At 45.0% G+C, this 19,867-nt stretch overlaps 2 protein-coding genes across 2 annotated transcripts in view; both read right to left on the reverse strand.

Moving 5' to 3' along the window:
- The window catches only part of LOC146805432 (zinc finger protein 425-like), a 141,961-nt gene that overhangs the window by 111,854 nt on the left and 10,240 nt on the right, over positions 1-19,867 (reverse strand). The window lies entirely within an intron of this gene.
- Positions 3,217-19,867, reverse strand: part of LOC146805433 (zinc finger protein 418-like) — a 26,776-nt gene continuing 10,125 nt past the window's right edge. The window contains exons 2-3 of the mRNA XM_085622644.1: positions 12,478-12,604; positions 3,217-8,661 (exon numbers count right to left, since the gene is read on the reverse strand). Coding sequence (XP_085478770.1) covers positions 7,703-8,661; positions 12,478-12,604 — 1,086 coding nt within the window. The 3' untranslated portion in view covers positions 3,217-7,702. The remainder of the gene's footprint in view (positions 8,662-12,477; positions 12,605-19,867) is intronic.

A 19,867-nucleotide genomic window follows, 5' to 3' on the forward strand; every position in this document is an offset into this window, starting at 1 on the left:
AACAATCGCACAGGATAGTGATTAGTACGAGTGCGGGAGAGTGGGATGGTTCAGGGGGAGCAAAAACAGACAGCGAACGGTAAAGTGGAGCCCTAGTGCAGAGAAGCACACGTGCTTCAGAGTGACACCTACAGCGTGGTGGAGAGGCATACAAGGGAGGCAACTGCAATACACGCAACATCCTCTAGGCAAACCATGTATCTCCCAGTGCCTAAAATAAAATGTAAACTCTGCGTCTGTCACATAAAAGCGATACCTCTTTAACAAGCCAACACCCAAATAAAAAAAAAGTAATGTGCATAAATCCACGTAAGTTCAAGAATGTGGAAAACCACAACATGTAGCAGGGGCAGTATAGGCGAGATGAATTAGACATGTTGAGGAAACAGCAGGGCACAAATCCTAAACAAGGGCGAACGCGGCAGTGAAAGCGGCTGCGCTAATTGGAAACATGATCCACAACAGATGACACCCTGTGTGCCGCTGCTCGCTCCCGCAAGCGGTAGGCTGTGGGAGTAAACATTTACTGAAAAAGATGGGGCATGCACCCGCCTTTGGCCAATTGCGTGCTTTTATTTTCGAAAGCCACATGCAAAGGCCAATAGAAAGTGACAACCACACGCACAAGCTTTCAGAAAGCTTTCAGAATGTCTGGAGTGATTCCAAGAGGCCCTCTCCTAGAGCAGCGCATGCGCGCTGCGCTAGGCTCGACCTAAAAAGGCTCTGTCAAGGTAATAACAACCTTAGTAGCAATGTCCCTGGCACCAAGGTTATATTAGTAATAATACTCCTCAACATTGCCTGATTTATCTCTCACATATCAACCTTAAATATATTTTGAAAATACAACTATTTTTCTCCAACCCTCAAAATAATTAAATTTAAATGAAAGATATTCTAATTTAGTAAACCAGCTGCACAAAGGAGAGTTGCTTGTAGGTAGCTGGAAAGCTACCAGTAGCTTGTGAACCTCTTGATAGAGAAGACCACATTACAAAATCCAGCAACACAATCTTAGGCCAGAGGTGAACAAGTCATTGCTATATTTTTTTTTTAAGCGAATGACTTTTAAAATCAGTAATTGGCTCACCAGTGCAGTAGGTATCACTATCTGACTACAATCTGAGATTCACAAAACAGTATTGCTATATTTTGAAGACATGCTGGGTCATTTTCTTTATTCAAAAACAATATGGTCTCAGATTTCTAGGACCTCAAGTAAACCTGGAAAGAGGGTACATCCTTTTCTACATTTCTTCTTGTTCCAAAGTACAATCATAAGTTAAAATCTATGAAGTTTAATATCTCGCACATACCATGTTCTTAAGCACTCACAACGCACTGCCCCGCACCCCTATCAGCAGAGATGGCAAGCAGTTTCCGCTACTGACATAACGCCCACCCAATGGACACACTTATGGCGAGACATCCCAAAGGTCTTCCGTAGCATTCCCCAAAATGTTCTCTACTGCCTCATCCCTATGCTGGCACTGAACTGACGCTCTGGGGGACTTTCTCCATATCTGGTGGACGTGCCCGCTCTTGACCCTCTTTTGGAAGGAAGTTCTCAGTCATATTAGACTGGTATTAGGTTATCCGCTTCCTGAAAATCCGTTTACAATTGTCTTGGGCCTCCGGCCGGTGAACCTGCGTGCCATGACTCGACGTGATAGGCATCTCAGCCTACATATGCTGGGCGCGGCCAAGCAAACTATTTCTCTTTATGGAAGAAAACTGAGACGCCTCCGATCAACGTATGGTTCACACGCCTGTGGCACACAGTGGCAATGGAATTGCTTACAGCGCGTCTGCAAAACCAAGACGCTAAGTTTACTAAATTGTTGGGCCCACTGGTGGATCACTTAGGTCGGCAGGAATATGCTAGGCTCAAGCCCCCGAGGTGAGGGCCCTCCATCTCTTTGAAGACGCAATTTCTCCTCTAGACGTAGATAGCTCCAGGAAGCTCACAGTTACCCCAACCTGAACTGTATACTGGGTGGCTTCCCCCCCACCCCACCTCCCCCCCAAAATTACGGGACCTTCATTCTCCCTTTGCCATAATTACTGCTGGCCCTTGCCCATACATCCTTAGAATTTGCTAGCGACCCCCACACCATAGAGTTAGCGATCTTGCGAATCACAGCTTTTCTAGCACCAGCCTTCCCCCCGTCCATCCCTCCGCCATACCTTCGGCCCTTCCTCTCTCCCGCCTTCTCAATCCTACTGTGGGTCTCTTTCCTTTCTCCCTCTTTGTTTTCTTATGCTAGATGTGCTGCTATCAGGTATAGCTGGGCTTATCACGAGCAAACCAGACTGTTGTAACTCGAGGGCTAGGCCCTACTGAGTTGGAATCCAGCTCGGAGCATTGGCAGATCGGTAAATTCCTCAATCATTATTGTAATCCATAGTGGTATATGCCTGAGGCCGGATTTAGACGTAGAGTCCTGCCGTACACTCGCCATACGCAGGTGCTGTTATGCCCTAGATGTTGGCTTTGTTCTCTTATGTAATAGACAATGATAGATGCCATATCATGATTATTGACCACTGGTAGACTCAATGTGATGTCCTGCAGTGGGCACTGATAAGTAGCAATATAGAGAGCTGTGGGGTAGGAAGTATGTCAAACGTTACCTCACACATGCATACCAAATGCAGACTGTGCATTAGGCCCTACCTCTCACTCTCTTCACTATCCGCTCTGTACCCTCTTCCTCCACACATCGTACTCCACCACCCCTCTTTCACCTAGCTCTCAGGGGATCTTTTCCCCCTCCCTCCCCTTTTCTAGTTCCCCTTTTCTGTCTCCCTTCCTCAGTTAGAGTCGGTTTGTATTGTACTGATCCTAGCATACAAAGGGGTTCTATCATAACATTTCTCTGATACAGTTGTCACGCTACGCGGCCGGCCCACTTTGAGTTGTAGGCGACTTGCTGTGTAAGCAAACGTAAATGCAATGTCAAATAATGCTCTCCCTGTGCATAGCGAGCTCCAATTAAATCACGCGGCAGGCCCATGCCAGGGTTGTAGGCGAACTGCTGTGTAGACGATGAAACTCCCCATACACTTTAATAAAAGGAGCTAAAACGAAACGGGTGTATTGCCACAAATGTAATGGATATTGCTGATGTGCAAAGGTCAATCACAGAATGGTTGTTTGGTTTGTTATTGTTATACTTCCTTGCAAGGCAGAGAAATTGCGTTCACTACCTGAAATGGCAATAAAAAGAATTAAAAATGAAAAAATCTATAAAGTTACTACCATACTGGCATCGGTTTTCTTTTTCACAAAAACATACAGTAGTATTAGATAGAGAATAAGCGAGTTTGTATGCAGATTCCTAAACCAGACTGACTTCCAAAGTAGGAGCGGTTTATTATCCTAGTTTGACTGTGTGCCCGCAATCATACAAATAATTCCACTGCTGGTCTCTGTTAAAGTAGACTTCACAATACAGATGTAGATGCAAACGTGGACTCAATTCAGAAAAGCCTAAAATCTCCAGATGCGTTGGTGTGTGCAGCGAAAAGTGTTCGGTCTCTGATTAGGCTCAATTACCAAATGTTTTTAAAAAGTTTATCTTTTCCTTTTACAGAAAATAATGTTCTATGAAGAAATTTCTCCCCAGGCACACACTGTGAAAAGAGTTGATATCTACATGCAATACTAGTTCATCGCCACTATTCTCTCTTCTCGCCTCAAACAGCAGAATATCTGAGCAAATTCATAGGATACCAGAAAACATTTCAAATAAACACATTTTCATTTCAGAAATAAAGTTTGTAAAGAAAGGATGCTAACAGGAGGCAACGCTGTATTGTATACCTTTTTAAAGAAATCTCAACTAAATCAAACCTATCGTTATTCAAGTGTCTTTGGCTAAAACGGCCACTCAAATTTACACTCTTTAAAGAAAAACCAGAAGAAGGAATGGTGATCTTAAATTTAAGATTTCAAATATATGCCTGCTTGCAAACCAAATGTTTTTTCCTATGTCCACTTATTCAAACCACCACAGGACGCTTCCATGAAGGCCAGATCTCATCTGCTGGATGTCAGTCAAGAATCTGCACACAGCTAACTTCTGCTAGGTATTACAATCTGACTCCTGAGAGCATGCAAAATGGGGGCCTTGGGACCTCCTGGTTTTAGCCCCCAGAGATTTTGAAAAGGCATTGGTGGCCACTCACCCCCATTTCTAACTTCTGGCTCATTTGCCCTTAACACGAGATATCCTGGAAATGGTGGTGATGGTGCAACTGCAGAAGTAGATCGGGAATAACTACGTGCATCAGGTTGGGGTCTGCCTAGATAAGGCTATGAGTCAAGGTAGGGGTGGCTTCAGAGGACTGCACAGGCAGGCTGACGGTAGGACTGTTTCAGCTTTGGTATTATTAGATTAGTCTGCCACATTCAACACTTGAGCAATAGCTGCTTCTTTCTCGGCTACAATGAACGGTTTTGAGAGTCTCTCTTACCTGGATTACATATACAGAATGCCAATGCTTGTTTATTACTTTGCTGCATTGGTCACAAGCCTCTGATAGGATTGTGCAAACATCTGTCAGTTTTGTTATTACATTTCTATAGCAGTGCTGCTTGTTATTTCTTGTCTCAGGTTTGAGAAAACATATGCCTATTTGCAACTGGAAATTATATAGATCCTAGTCACAGTGGTTAAGTGAACAGATCAAGGTACATGTTCTTCAATAAAAAGAGTCATTAATCTGGAACAAACTGCTCTTAAATTACACATTTGATATCTCTTTAAGCTATGACATGCATAACAGACCTGCCTACAGTCTCCTTAATACACTTTCTTCACAGCACTGAAGTGTTAAGATGCCTTTTGGTGAGCATTCACTGAATAAAAATTAAAAAAAAAAAGCAAATTCATGTGAAAGTCTAGGCGCCGGTGCACTATTCTTTTGTTTGTTTGTTTTCTTTTAAAAGTGTAACTCCAGAGTGGGGATTTCATTCAAATGTACTTGAAATAGTGTCTGGTTTGTTTTAGTTGCCATTAAGAGAAAAGAAAGAATGTTGCCTTGCCTCATATGGGCCTATTCCTTTTACAAAACTATTTTCTCAAATGAAAATCTGTGCATTTAAAATGTGTTTCAGGAGACTGCATGATTGGAGTTTTTCTGCCAAACAGTAATAGCACAGAAAAGTATATAGCGAAGAAATTGTGACTATTGGGGCACACATTCATAGCTGCTCATGGATCCTTCAGATGTAATGTAATGTAAATATTATTTGTAAAGCGCGAACTCTTGCCGGAGTGCGACTTGGCGCTATCAGACGAGGGTATTGGTGCAGATCAGTAGGAAAAAATAGGCTACTTGCTGGGCCTGGGGGTCTGCTATTCTTGCGAGAAAAGCCACGTTTTTAAATTCTTTCTATTAAGGAGGGAGCAGCTTTTAGTGGCAATGGTAGGCTGTTCCAGAGCTCTGCGGTGGTCCTGAAAAAGCTCTTGCCACCCTAAGTGGTCCTTTTAAATGAGGGGACCTTCAGGTTCATGGCAGAGCCAGAGCGAAAGGTCCTTCCTGGGGTATACCAACTAAGCTTCTCCTTGAAGTGTAGAGGTCACTGGCCATGCAGTGCTTTATAGGCCAGGCATAAGGCCTTGAACTTGCAGCGTTGTCTGACGGGTAGCCAGTGGAGTTTCCTAATGGCTCCTATAGCAGATTCATATGTTGGAATTTTGGAGAGGAAATGTGTGGCTGCTGTTTGCAGAGTCTGGAGCCTTTTCAGGGGACCTGTTGCAAGAATAAGGTAAAGACTATTACAATAGTCAATCCTTGAAAGTATCAGGGCAATGATCACAGTTTTCAAGAGTTCTGGGGGTACAAATGTTTGGATCCTTTTTACCAGCCTTAGAGAGCCAAAAGTGGCGGCTATAATTCTGTTCACCTGATCTTTAAGCTTCAGTTCGTTATCTAGCATGAAGAAGAGATTTTTTACTATGTTTGTGGGTTCCGGGCGTGGGCCCAACTTAGGCAGCCACCAGGCCGGCGTTCAGAAAGAAGGGTTGTTGCCAAAAACGACGACCTCAGTTTTTGTGGCGTTCAGTTTCAGACAATTATTGTCCATCTAGTTGCTAACTTTACTCATGCAGGTCTTAAATGCCGAACTTGAGTCTGTTTCTGGTTTTGTTAATGACACCACAATGTGAGTGTCATCAGCGTATGATGCAAGGGAGAAACCAGAGTTTTTGATGAGTGTTGCCAGCGGTGTCACATAAAGATTGAAGAGCGTAGAGCTCAAGGCCGAGGCACTTCGCATGGCAGGGAGAAAGGCCTTGATGAGATGTTGGCGAGAAAGGATTGAAGGAGATCTAGGGCAGCATTCCAGATCCCTAGGTTCTGCATACGAGCCACCAGAATGTCATGGGTGACCGCATCGAATGCTGTGGAGAGGTCCAGCAGGATCAGGGCTGTCGTCCCCGCCTTATCCAACTTGTCTCGGATTTCTTCCGTGGCTATTATCAAGGCCGATTCTGTGTTCTGGTTTTTCATGAAACCGTGTTGTGTATCGTCTAGAAGAAAGTTTTCTTCTAAGTATTCTGAAAGTTGTATATCCAACACGTTCTCTGCCACTTTGGCAGCAAAGGGAAACCTTGAAATAGGGCAATAATTGTTAAGAGTCCAAATACATTAACTTGCCCTTTTTTAGCAAGGGCTGGACAGAGGCCAGGTTCCACTGTGAAGATGTAAGTTTGAAAGTGCAAGTCTTTGAAAAAAAAGTACTTCACATGTTATGTAAAGAGACACAAATTTATATCTGTGAGTATTCATGTTATTTATAACTGAACACATCCCCCACTCCATTTATAACCCCCAGTTATACCCACTCCTACTTTAAGTGCCCTTTAAAAATGCAGAGAATGAGAATGAATAGTGGAATTTATGTCTGCACTAGAGAAGCCTTTACATGAAAAACTGACTTTTTGCATAATTTGCCAGTTTTGCATGCAGAGCTTCAGACTTCTGTGCATATCTGAAATGTTCAGCAAAGATTATGTCACCAATTATGTGGTGCAGGTGCTATCGATTGACTTTCATCATCCTGGTAAAGTTTAATGTTACGCAACTGACTACTTCATCAAACACATTATGTAAAACAACTTTCTTTACAGAATTTTATAATAACATTAGTGTTTTAGTTTATTTTGCAATTATTTTAATGCCTGATTTTGAATCTTAAGGGTGTATGGTCAATGTATAGCTTGGTTGACGGCGAGGACAGTTTTTGTGAAGGAGCAAAGAATTTGGCTTAGCAATAAAAGATTTTTCTCATTACAAAGACATAACTCTGCATATATTTATACAACTTTTCATAAGTTGTCATTTTGAATGGGGTGCATGTATTACATTCGATAAAATGCATAAAACTATAACTAAACATTAGGTCTCTGATACCTATACATCCACTGAGCATGCAGAAATGGCTTCCTACATTCAGAGAAAGAAAGGAGGTGTTAGTAAATATTTTAGACCACACAAATCTTATATAATTTGTGTTACGGCTGTAGTGAAGCATTTCCAAAATACGAAATGGTCCACAAGATTATGAAAACTAGTACAGATTACATTTATGTCAATATGTCAACACACAGTACTCGCTTAGTCTTACACACTATTGAGTCCTAAGAATTAGCCTTATTGACTACTGAAGCATGTACATCTCAAGACGCAAAAACTACCCATTGCCATCTATTTTAAAGGCTCTCTTTTTTTTCTTTGAATAGGGTTTCTCCCCTCTGTGGACTCTCAAGTGCATAATGAAATTAGAGCTTTGACTGAAGCTTCTCCCACACTCATTACAAGTGTATGGTTTCTCCCCAGTGTGTGTTCTTTGGTGAATCATAAGACTTCGGCGGCGACTGTAGCTATTTCCACATTCAGTACAGCGATACGGTTTCTCTTCACTGTGAATTACTAAGTGGTTTCTCAAGGCAGAGTAATACATGAACATGCTGCCACATACATGACACTCAAAAGGTCTTTCCCCCGTGTGTACTCTTAGGTGCTCCGTCAGCTGTGCACTCATTGTATAACTTTTATCACATTCTGTGCACTTAAATGGTCTCTCTCCAGTGTGTCTTCTCTGATGAACAAGAAGCTCTGATTGGAAACTGAAACGTCGATCACATTCTTCACATGTATATGGCTTCTTCCGGAATCCAAACCGTGGCAAGGTGCTAATGCTCTTCTTGTATCTCTTGCGTTTGTAGCGCTTTTTTCCACCGAGAACTTTAGGAGGAATATTAAGGGGTGAATAGCAACTGCAGCCCATTAACCCACACTTTTCACATGTTTGTGGGGGCTTTTCCTCCAATTTTCTTGGAGGCTTTTCTTCATGAGTCTTCATATGCGCTGTAAAGTGGGACTTTTTATAAAAGCTTTTCTCACATTTAGTACATTTATGGGGCCGTCCTTCAGCCTGTGACCGTTGCAGTACAATGTGCTCTCGAAGCTTCAATTGACTGGTGCTGGTTACAAGAATTGGCTTCTTTCTTAGCTTAATTGTCAAAGGCTCACTCTTCATCGTCACAGACATCTTCTCATTTTTCACAGACACCCATACGTTGGAACACTGAGGCACACCAATTATTTCTGGAAAGCAGTCCAGCTCCTTCTTTATCAGTGGGTCATCGTCTGCCAAAAGAAAAAGATTCTTGTCAACGGGTACTGGACACTGCTTTTAAAGTACAACAGCCTCTATTCAGACGAAAAGTAATTTTTATTTCTTATTCCAACCTACACTTCCTGTCTCTATCTCATTATTGCAGGCTTTCTTCTCATAACTGCATTTTATCCTAGTCATTGCTTTTCTACCGTTCTGTTCTTTCTTTCACACTTTTCTGTCTTTCTCTCTCACTTGCTCTGGGACATTGTCTGATGAAAAACAAGTCCCAGTCCCCAAAAGTTAATGATGGTGTCCATGAGCTGCAACTGCTGGCACAAATTGATAATTACTAACAATTGTCCTAGTTTGTATGTGGTGTGCAGGAGAGTGCTTGAGCACATGAGAGTTGGGATATACATGTTTACGGTCTCCTGCTGTATGTGCTTAATAGGGTCTAGTGGTTACTGCTGTCTCCCCTGCTCTCCGCTGTGTCTCTGCAGTTTTTCAGCCTGAAGCAGAAAGGATCCTTTGTGTCTTGTACCAAGCCAGTGCTATTACCTATAACCTGAGAGAAGCACCATTTAAAAAACTACCCTAGCCAAGTATGTGGCCAAAGTTGCACACCCTACACAAAGATGTGTTATATGCCCCTCACACGCATCTTGAGTCCTGTTCTGCTGAAAGCAAAAGTGCAGTAAAAGCAGCTAATTCTGCACCTGAGTAACCAGTTATTTGCAAACCAACTATCAGCATACTGGATACATGATGCCCCCTTTGGCTTATTCGGTATGCAACATTTAATTGAAATAGTGCTGTACAACTGTTTGGGATAATGCGTGAATAAGAGGAATAATTTTTGGGTGTCCCTCATTTTTTTTTTTTTTTTTTACACAAACTTTATTGCAAGTTTATTACAACAAGACAATATACATTACAACGATTACTGCAGGATGGGTCGTACCTGAACAAACCGCTCTCTCCATGGCCCCTGTCAAGTCCCCCTGATCAAATTCCGGAATATCGATACCCCTCTACCATCTCCACCCTAAGACAGGGTCTTTCCTAGAACTCTCCATGCTTCTATCCCGTCCTGCACCTGCGATATCAAGGCCCCCGGGAGGAGCACCCCTCCCCTATCCCAAAACCCCCCTGCTGCACTGCCAGCCCTCCCCTACGGCAACAGTGTCAGGTTAGGCACGGCCTATAATCCCATCCAGAGCATCCGGGTCAACAGTGTCCTACTAGGCCTCGCTGCAAGCCACCTCAATAAATAACAAATTAACTAAACCCCCTCTGCCCACCCCCAGCCCCTCCAACTCCCCCCCCATTGCCAGACATGTCGCTCCCTCCGCTATCTTCCAGTATCACTGATGAGCCCATCTGATTGGTCCACTGGTAACGTACTGCCAGGGGGCGAATGAACAGAAGTAGCCACTCAAAACCCTCTATCCTCCAACCCCGCCGCCCGCTCGGAGAGGGCAGATCGACCATGCGTGTGCCCTAGTGGAATCGTGAAGGAGATCAGTCCGGGTCAGCATCGGCGCCTTAAGCAGGTCCACCAACGCCACCCACGCTCTGGCTGCAATCAGCATTTTATCATTATCAGCTCTCTGGGCCATTTGGAACCTGAGAGTCCCCTCGCAGTCAGCCCACTTTGTAAATTCTCGCAACCAACGCGCAGCGTTAGGCGACATGGTCGCTTTCCAGTGACTGGTGATTTCTCGTTTAGCTAGAACTAGTCCCAAGTCAATAAATTTACTAGTCACCTTGTTACGGGCAGTGTGGGGAAACCAGTGAAGTAAGCAAAACCCCGGGGTCTGTTCAATGTTTCTATCTGTCGTGTCACCCAATGTAGCCGTTACCTCCCCCCAATACTCGTGCAATGACGGGCACTCCCAAAACATATGCAAAAACTCAGCATTTTCTGATTTGCATCGGGGGCAGGCGGTGCGGGATCCAAAAAATTTGTTAATTTTTGGCGGGGTGAGGTATGCCCTATGGAAGACATAAAACTGTATCAGCTGAAATCTCGCATTTTTAGAGCATTTCCACGCCCGCTCCTTTAGATCCTCCCATGGTCTCTCCTCAATGGGCATCCCAAGGTCCGCCTCCCATTTGGTTCGCAGCCTCTCCAAGGGGGACCTAAGCTCCTGAGTAAGACGCCTGTAAAGGCAGGTTACCGCTTTAATCGTCCCCGCTGCATACACTATTGGGTGTCCCTCGTGGAGGACTGGGGTCTATGACTGCTGTAACCTAAAGAAAAGAAGGACTTCTACCCATGCAAGAAATCAACCTATCCTATGCATTGGTGTGAGAAGACAGTTTGCTTAGACTGAAGGCCTGAAATTACAGCCCATCCTAAACAATGAGCAACTGTAACCCAGACGCAAGTCACTGTTCTGAAAAGTCTCCAATTTCTCAGACTTGTGACTTGAGGGCCAGGGTACCTCTCACCTGACCACTGCCTTTGGGAGACTTCTGCGAGCAACCGCATCCTTTGCAAAAGGGCACTTGTTGCTCCACCACAATGGCTGATCCCCTTAAAGAGTCTTGCCCACAACTGCAACGATAGTATGAAGACCATTGACTGGTCTCCTTCACCTGAATCCCACCTGCAGATGGCAGTGCATTTGCCTGAGGATGCATATGAAGCCACTCTGGATCATAGCATCTCTGTTCCCCAACCCAAGTCTCTCAGACCAGCCATAATTGCTCAAAAGCTTCTATCTCCATCGCTTCACTTTGTTCTTCAGACTGCGTCTGCTGATTTTCATATAGTGCACATGAAAAAAAAAGCACAGCCATAGTTAACACAAATAATGCCCTAGGAGTGCGACTCCTTTCAATGCAGCCCACCGAAAGAATGTTTCATCTATCGAAGATAGTAAAATATTTGACTGTGTGCACCTTAACCCAACACTAAGCTTTGGTTGTAGCTTAGGCTACTCAACTGCAACTGTATCCCTAGTTGAAGCACAGTTATACCAAAGAGATAAAAATAACACTGCTTGGGAGATATATTTATTGTGACAGATGCATGCACTAACTGATGTAGGTATGTCTTCCCTACAACACTCTCCAAGGGTAAACCTTGACTGTTTGCCTTGCTACCCAATGAAAGACAAAGCCCAAAGAGGACTTGCTGGTAATTTCATGAGCTCTCAGTTGAACCCCGATACGATGTTTCATAGGACAACAGTAATACTGGTTATAAATTAAGGCAAAGAACTGTGTGAGAAAGAAGAATGGAGACGAGAGTCAAGAATATGGATGCACTCACTACAAGTCTATATCAATTACTGAAGGAACAATATGGGAGGACTTGTAGAAAATGGGTTGTGTCTATCTTCAGAAATCACCAGTTTAGTAACCAAATATCAAATACTTAAACAGGTTCACAGCCAGCAGCTGCTGGGCAGGGTAGCTGGAGTGAAAGGCGCGATGCTCACCACCTCCATCTTCACAGAAACCAGCAGTAAATATTCACAGTGAAGGAAGAGGGCAAGGGGGGGGGGGGGGGGGGGGTTAGTAGCAGACCTCAGGCAGTATCTGCCTACATGTGGTCAATGATGCCACGCCTGTGGAATTCTGATGCTGCAATGTCCAGAGTGCTTGTTTTGTGAAGAACCTTTTAGAAGACTTCCCGATCTCACTGCATTCAAACCTAATGCTGACCAGTGTAATACAAACCTGAAGGCATACATGGGGAGAGCTTTATCTGCAGTTGCGGAAAGGCCAGTACTGGACAGGGAAGGCTTTATTACCTCTGAAAAGACATTCGGTGCAGATAAGAAAAGTCAAACAACCTGGTAGTGCTAAGTAAAAAAGACACAAGATGCCCTTACTTAGTGAAAGAAACAGCTCATGGTTTTCTTGCATTACAGTCTTGTATAGCTGTTTCTGCCACTCTTCAAGAAACTCCCACTCCTCTTCAGAGAAATAAACAGCAACATCTTCGAAGGTAAGAGGCACCTGCAAAAACAGTGTGTGCTTATTCAGTATGTTGATCCTTATGTATTACAGATATTTAACAAAATCATGCAGATTATTTGAAACAGGACTGCCATAATTCCATAATGCTTTCCGAGCAGCCAAATCAAATCCTAAACACACATAGTTTTACAAAACTAAAGTGCATTATGATAGGTGTTAAATCCAGCTGGTGAATTCTCAGCGAATGTCACTCCAGAAATTATTATGGTAGCGAAGTTGAGTATGGTGGTAACTCCTAAAACAGCAAAACGGCGAAAATAAAAAGCAATTTTAAGATAATGCCGCAACTAAGGCATACTGAATCGCATGGCACTGGGTACACAATCCTGAGCGCCACAGCTAGAATGTGCACCCAACCATTTCTCCAATGTAGGTGAGAAACACAGGGTTAATTATAAACATGCCCTTCTGATTAGCTTTTCACAACAAGTCTAAAGAATGTTTCCTATGACATTACTATGAAGAGAAATGAATTGGGATTTGTAAGAATACAGACAATCCAGTTGGCAGTTTCACTTGTGAAATGATTTTCTTTGGCATGGTCACCTTCTAAAAGTTAAGCTTACCCCAATTGAAGGATAACAAACTATTGTGGTTTGGGGCCTTCAGGTTTTATACATAATGGAGCAGTCCTTTAGCGATATGGTTGATTAGGAAGAACTTCCTTAATCATCAGCCCAAGTGAGAAAAAATCTGTTCAATAGCCTTCTTCACATTAGTTTAACAAGAACTAGCAAAACCAATGGGTCAACCCCAGCAACCCTGCAATTTTATTAACTTATTTGTTTGCAAAAGTAAGTAACATTAAGAGTGTGAAAACTATAAAAGAAAATTATATAACCACGGCTAAAGGTGGCATGCATATGTTGACAAAAGAATGAGTAAATATAAAATGACGTATCACAAAGATGACTCGTCACAAAAATAATAACAAAAAAATTAATGAAAACAGAAATTGACCCACCAGCTCTGGCACTGAAATGGACTGTTTTCTAGGTGGGTGTGCACATGTGCAAAAGCAAAATTTCATCTCAGGGTGATTAGAACAAATAGCTGAGGGGGGCTGACCCCTAGTCTCACACTGTGGGCTTTGGTGGGTGGAAGCAAAATGTGAATGACACTTGAACAGATTAACAGATAAAGATGAATGACTGCATGCCCCTCTATGTATGTATATCTGTATTTTTTATTCTTTTTTAATTATTCTTTTTTTGGGGGGGGGGGGCATACGAGATAGCTGAAGCAGTCTCTAGACCCAGCTTTAAAAAGCACGAATCAGAAATCTTGACAACTTGGGAAAGAGTGATGGAAGCAACCGGTAGTGGATGGAGGTTATTTTATACAGAAATCAGCTCATAATGTTCACAAGACATCTTTTCAGCAAAACAAAAAAGCTCAGGTTTCTTTTAGTTGACTCGATCAAAATAATCAATTTTGTGCCTTTAAACCTCTGTCCACAAAAACGTTCCATGATTTGAAAATAATTCTCTGAAAGGATTGTTATCTAAAGATGGGGAATATGAATAGATTAAACGTGAGCTGATGGGCGGAGCGCTGAAACATTTCAGACACTCACTCCCAGTCACAGATCTGGGTAGAATCTATCATCGTTCTTTAGCTCACTTCGCCACCCCAGTTCAGACCCAGCCATATGCAAATCAGTCTTGACCCTGTTCCTCATGGGAACAGTCCAGCCCGAACTGCCGAGCCAGGTCTTCTCCAGACCGGAAACAAGTATCCAAGCAAGCAAGTGTACCCCTACTATGCGCTCCCTAACCTTGTTTCCTAGGGCGGGTGATCTGCAAAAATCCCCTACTGGATGATCTGACTCCCCATTACCGGAGTGTCTTCAGGGCCCCTTCTAGTTCACACGTTGGACATCCCTCCTCACAGAGGTCAACAGGAACAGCTGGGCTGGAATTCCAACAAGCAACGACCTTGCAGTGGCAGCAGAGCTCTGAACTGAACACGGAAATGCCGCACCGAGACATCAGCCAGGCTGTTGTTGTTTATCTTCCTATGACAGTGATGTCGCCTACTTGACGATCATCTAACATTTGCGCAATTAACTTTATTCTTTGTACTAGATGTTCGCAGTATCAGGATAATATGCCAATGAAGTTGAAATGTTAGCAAATGTGGTTTCTAAGAACCATATCCTGACAGTCATGCAAGCAATTTAGGAACCGTGTGCAGTAAAATGACAGTGTTTCTCCCCAGGCCTAAACCAGCCACGTGCCAGAGGATCATGCAATAGTCAGATCATGCAATAGTCACAAGCACAAGGATTGCTGTGGCCTCACCCCAAGGACACCTGAAGGAACAAATGGGTGATAGTGGAAAGAAAGAAGGTCTCTAAAATCCAACATATCAACCAACAACCAAGGGAGAAAAAACAATTGACCAGATCGAGAACGATGCATGTAACTAGGTAAGGTAGAACCCCAGGAGAATAGACATGTGGAGAGTGGAGGCTGCTTGATGAACAGTGTTTAGGTGGTTTATGGTGGAACGGCATGGAGAGAAAGAGGGATGACTGTGGAGAAAGAGAGACAGGTGTTTAAAGGGGTCAATGTCCCCTGTCCGACCTCCCAGTCGGGCTTCTGTAGCAACCACAGCACCGAGACCGCCCTCCTCACTGCCACCGATGACATCCACAAACTACTCGAAGGATACACCATGGCCCTCATCCTACTAGACCTCTTCGCAGCTTTCGACACCGTCTCACATCACACCCTCGCTGCCAGACTCCACGAGGCTGGGATACGTGGAACCGCCCTCTCCTGGAGCAGATCCTCTTTTTCCGGCAGAACCCAGAGGGTCAGACGCCCACCGTTCCTCTCTGAACCCACAGACATCAATTGCGGAGTACCCCAAGGATCATCACTCAGCCCCACGCTTTTCAACATCTACATGGCCCCCCTCATCGCGATCGTCAGGCAGCACAGACTCAGCATAGTATAATACACCGACGATACCCAGCTCATCCTCTCTCTTACACCAAGAACCCCCGAAGACACCAGACTCTGCTTCCAGCAAGGTATGAGGGACGTCGCCGCATGGCTGGAAAGCAGTTGCCTGAAGCTCAACTCTGAGAAGACCGCGGTCCTCATCCTCATACCCTCCACCTCTGCCTGGGACAGCACCTGGTGGCCCTCCGCCCTCGGGAGCCTGCCCACTCCGACACGGAACCTCGGCATCATCCTCGACTCCTCCCTCACCATGACCCGCCAGATCAACTTCATCGCCTCCACCGGCTTCAACTGCCTCAGGATCCTCCGCAAGACCTTCAAATGGATCCCCCCCCCCGAGTGCAAGAGAACCGTCACCCACGTTCTCATAACCAGTAGACTGGACTACGACAACGCCCTGTATGCCGGAATCAACAGAAACCTCCTTCACAAGCTCCAAACCATCCAGAACGCCGTAGCCAGACTCGTCCTTGGAACCCCACAGCACAAACACATGACCCAACACCTACGAGACCTCCACTGGCTCCCTGTCGAGAAGAGAGTAACCCTCAAACTGCTCACCCACACCTACAAATCCCTCCAGACCTGGCTTTTCGACTGAACCGGAGCTGCACCTCTCCCGCTCCCTTCAGCGCCTTGAGACCCTCGCGGGTGAGTAGCGCACTTTATAAATCACTGATTGATTGGTTGTCCCTTCTCCACCCTCAGTCCCCTCCTCACTCCCCCAAGAGGGGTGTTTGGAAAATATGAATTTGGAAGAGGCAATCTCGTAGGTAACCTAAGCAAAAAGGGGGAGTAAGAGGGGACCAGATGGAAGAAGGGTGGCTAGGGTGGAACAGCAAGTACAGGCAACGATGTAGAGAGGCCAAGATTGAGGGAAGGTGACGATCTGGGAATGCTCTTACAAGTAGGGGCAGCCTCTAACGCAAAACACCTAGGGCCCGATTCTGATGTCGTTCGGAAGGCCTCCAGACGGATACTGGAACGTGCGAATCCGATTTGGAGCCTATGTATCTGACCAAGTCGTCCCCCGTTCTGAACGACCAAGTACGATGTGAAGATCTCGTCCGCGACAACTGATTTGTTTCCGAACCTGATCCTGTCCGTCCGACGCATTCGGAGCTGAATCACACTGCGCAATGGAGCCGGATTCCCACCGAGAGAGCATGATGCACGATTCGGACAGCTGAAATTACTCTACGTCAGCGAGACAAAACGGCTGTCGGAATCGGACTTTGTGGGGTCCTAGGAGGCCCCCTTTCATCCGGAGCCCTCCGAATTGGTCGCAAGGGGGTGCGCATGGGTCACCCCGATCCAAGCATGCGCAGTGCGACGGGCACCATGGGATGCACGCCACAGGGTGTATGCTTTTCCCCACCCACCCCTTTTTGTTATGGGAGCCTGTGTACGCGTCGGTGCACAGGCTCCAATAGAGTTCAATGGGAGTCTGAGCGAACCGAGTCCGTCAGCATACGGCTGCATCGTATTTGTTCAGTCAGACTCGCATAGCATTATTCGCTTGGTAGCCCTCTGGATCCAAGTCGTACGGAGGGCTTTCCTAACGAGATCGGAATCGGGCCCTTAGATGTTAATAAATAAGGCTAGGTCCTTTAGGTACATCTCCTTTAATGTTACGGGCCTTAATGGTCCAAGCAAGCACCTGATAATTATCCAGGCCCTTACACAGAGTAAGGGGGTTATGCTCCCATTGCTACTCAAACTAGTTATTTGCCTCAGCAAAAGTGAAACAAGAGAAATGTGTGATTCTGTTGAACCCAAAGGGGGCATTTATATTGTAGGAGACAGGCTTAGACAAGGGAGGATGATGGTTGGTAGTGAATGGGCATGTGGAAGTGAAAGTGATTTAATTGAAAGCGGTAAAAAAAAACAATTCAAGGACATGAAGAGCTCCTGAAGTACATGATCAAAAACCTAATCTCTAAGGCAAATGGTACCTTACTAATGTAAGGGGACTGGACCCTGTTTGTTGAAGGGTTAAAGGAATTGCTCAGCACACTGGGTGGAATGAAAAGATTATATTTCAGAACGACAGAGCAGCTGGCTTGAGGAACTAGGGCTGGTAGATGTATGGTGACAGACATTAAGGAGAAAGACTATACACACTACCCCACCTCACAAAAGTCATATGGCTGGATAGAAATGCTACTGTTCAATTGGGCACTGATGCCATGGATGAGCTAGTAACTAAAGGGTGCTCTCCATATATCAACATGTTCCGGTATCCTGCATCATTGATTTGGGAGATAGGAGGTCATCAAGGGATCCAAGATGGAAAGCCAACAAGGGAATCCTGGAAGACAGGGCTGCAATGGGCTCTTTATGCAACCACATAGAATTCCTCAACTTTAAAGACATGGGCAACTGTGGACTCGCAATAGAGTGGGACTCTCTTAAGGTGGTAACTTTTGTGGGGGGAGGAGGGGTGCATTTCAAAATAGACCCATATAAAGTAAAATGAGGGACCATAAGAGGGAAACTTCACAACTAGCTCCCAGCAATGGAGACCAAACAAGCAAAGTCAGTGCCATAAAAAGGCATGACCCAGGGCACTGGAGGCGAGCGAGTAACTACAGATTATGAAAGTGAATTAGGTAGAATACTCCTTTGCAAACATCAAAAAGAAATATTATGAGGGGCAAGAACGTGTGATGCTTTGTGGTTGCCATGATAAGACAGAAACAAGTGGAGTCACACAGAGTAACGGTCCAAGGGATAGATGGCCACAGGTACCATGAATAAGCAATATTACCAAAACACAGTATAAGAGTGAGAGGCTAGACGAAGGAGAAGGCCTGGATTACTTTAGTAGGACAGACCTTGTCCGACCCAGGGGGGACTTCTAAAGGCCCCAACCTCCCATGAGATAATAAAGGGGATTAAAAGCCTACAAGCTCATAAGTCTCTGGGTCCCAAAGGCTTTGGAACCCCTTTCTACAAACAATTCTGGCTGAAACTATAACCCCTTTGTCAAAATGATCGTTCACAAAGCTTGGTCCACCCAGACCAGATGTGCACAGATCTGGATGATGGGAAAGACTCAGGGAGAATGAACTGGAACTAGGTACTAGAAAGGACTGCCTTCTATAACGCTCCTCTTCACTCTTTAGCCTGAGCGACTAGTGAACACCATCTGTACTGTAGCAACTCACTACTCGCAGAACTGCAGCGTTTTAGTGTTGAATCTGCATTCAAGATCAGCAAGCAAAAATCAGAAATTTTTGGAGCGGGGATTCCCATGGGCCACACATGTGGGAGTACATTCATCATAAGGTATATTAGAAAAAGACTGGCAGCAACAACTGCTGTGATGTACGTAAAGTGTTCTTTTGTATCAAATAGGATTCAAAATAAAGAAAAAGAAAAATCCACAAGATAGTTAAATAATTAGAGGTGCATATGGTTTTAAGACTGTAACAATAGTTAAGTATAAGAATGATATGTCTGCCAATTAGTCAAAGGTATTCGAATGCTATCACAGAGCTGTCGAGAAACACCTCACCAATGTTCATTGTGGCTTATTAGGGAACATTTAAGCTCTTGCTAAAATATACAATCGTTTGCAAAGCCAAAGGGTATGGCTTATACCTGAAAACACAAGCCAGACCTGAAATAAATAACTACTTCTTATTATGCTAGGAAAGCAAAGCAAATTAATGTGCAATGAAAATCAATGAATAACTGTATATCACTGTCTACAGGAAGGGTTAGGGCATCCAAATGGCAACTTTCTTTAAATTGAAATTGTCATAAATCAATATTGTGCCACCAAAGTAATCACACCAACTGACACATACTGGCTCCCACGCTGCAACTGCAATGTAACATAAGGCCTACTTAACACCACATCATCAAAACGGCATGGAAACTAGGGGTGGGCAGAAAATTCCGCTCCGCCAGCGTAGCAGATAAAGCCAGCCACCCCTGCTCACCGGCCCGGTCCCTGCTTCTGAAAGCAGCCAGGCTGGGGAGAGACTCCCCGGGCCCCGGTGGACCCCTGTCTGAAGCGCCCGGACCCTCGGCTGGCTTGCAGGACGGGGGGCTCCCGCACCCTGGGACACTGGGACGGAGCACAAGCCCTGTGTCCGGGCCCAGCTTCCGAACCCTAGCCAGGCTGGAGAGAGCCTCCCCGGGCCACGGTGGACACCCTTCCCCAGCGCCCGGACCCTCGGCTGGCTTGCAGGACGGGGGGGCTCCCGCACCCTGGGACACTGGGACGGAGCACAAGCCCCGGGTCTGGGCCCAGCTTCCA

This window comes from Triturus cristatus, chromosome 8 (genome assembly GCF_964204655.1).
Source record: "Triturus cristatus chromosome 8, aTriCri1.1, whole genome shotgun sequence".
Lineage (NCBI taxonomy): Eukaryota > Metazoa > Chordata > Amphibia > Caudata > Salamandridae > Triturus > Triturus cristatus.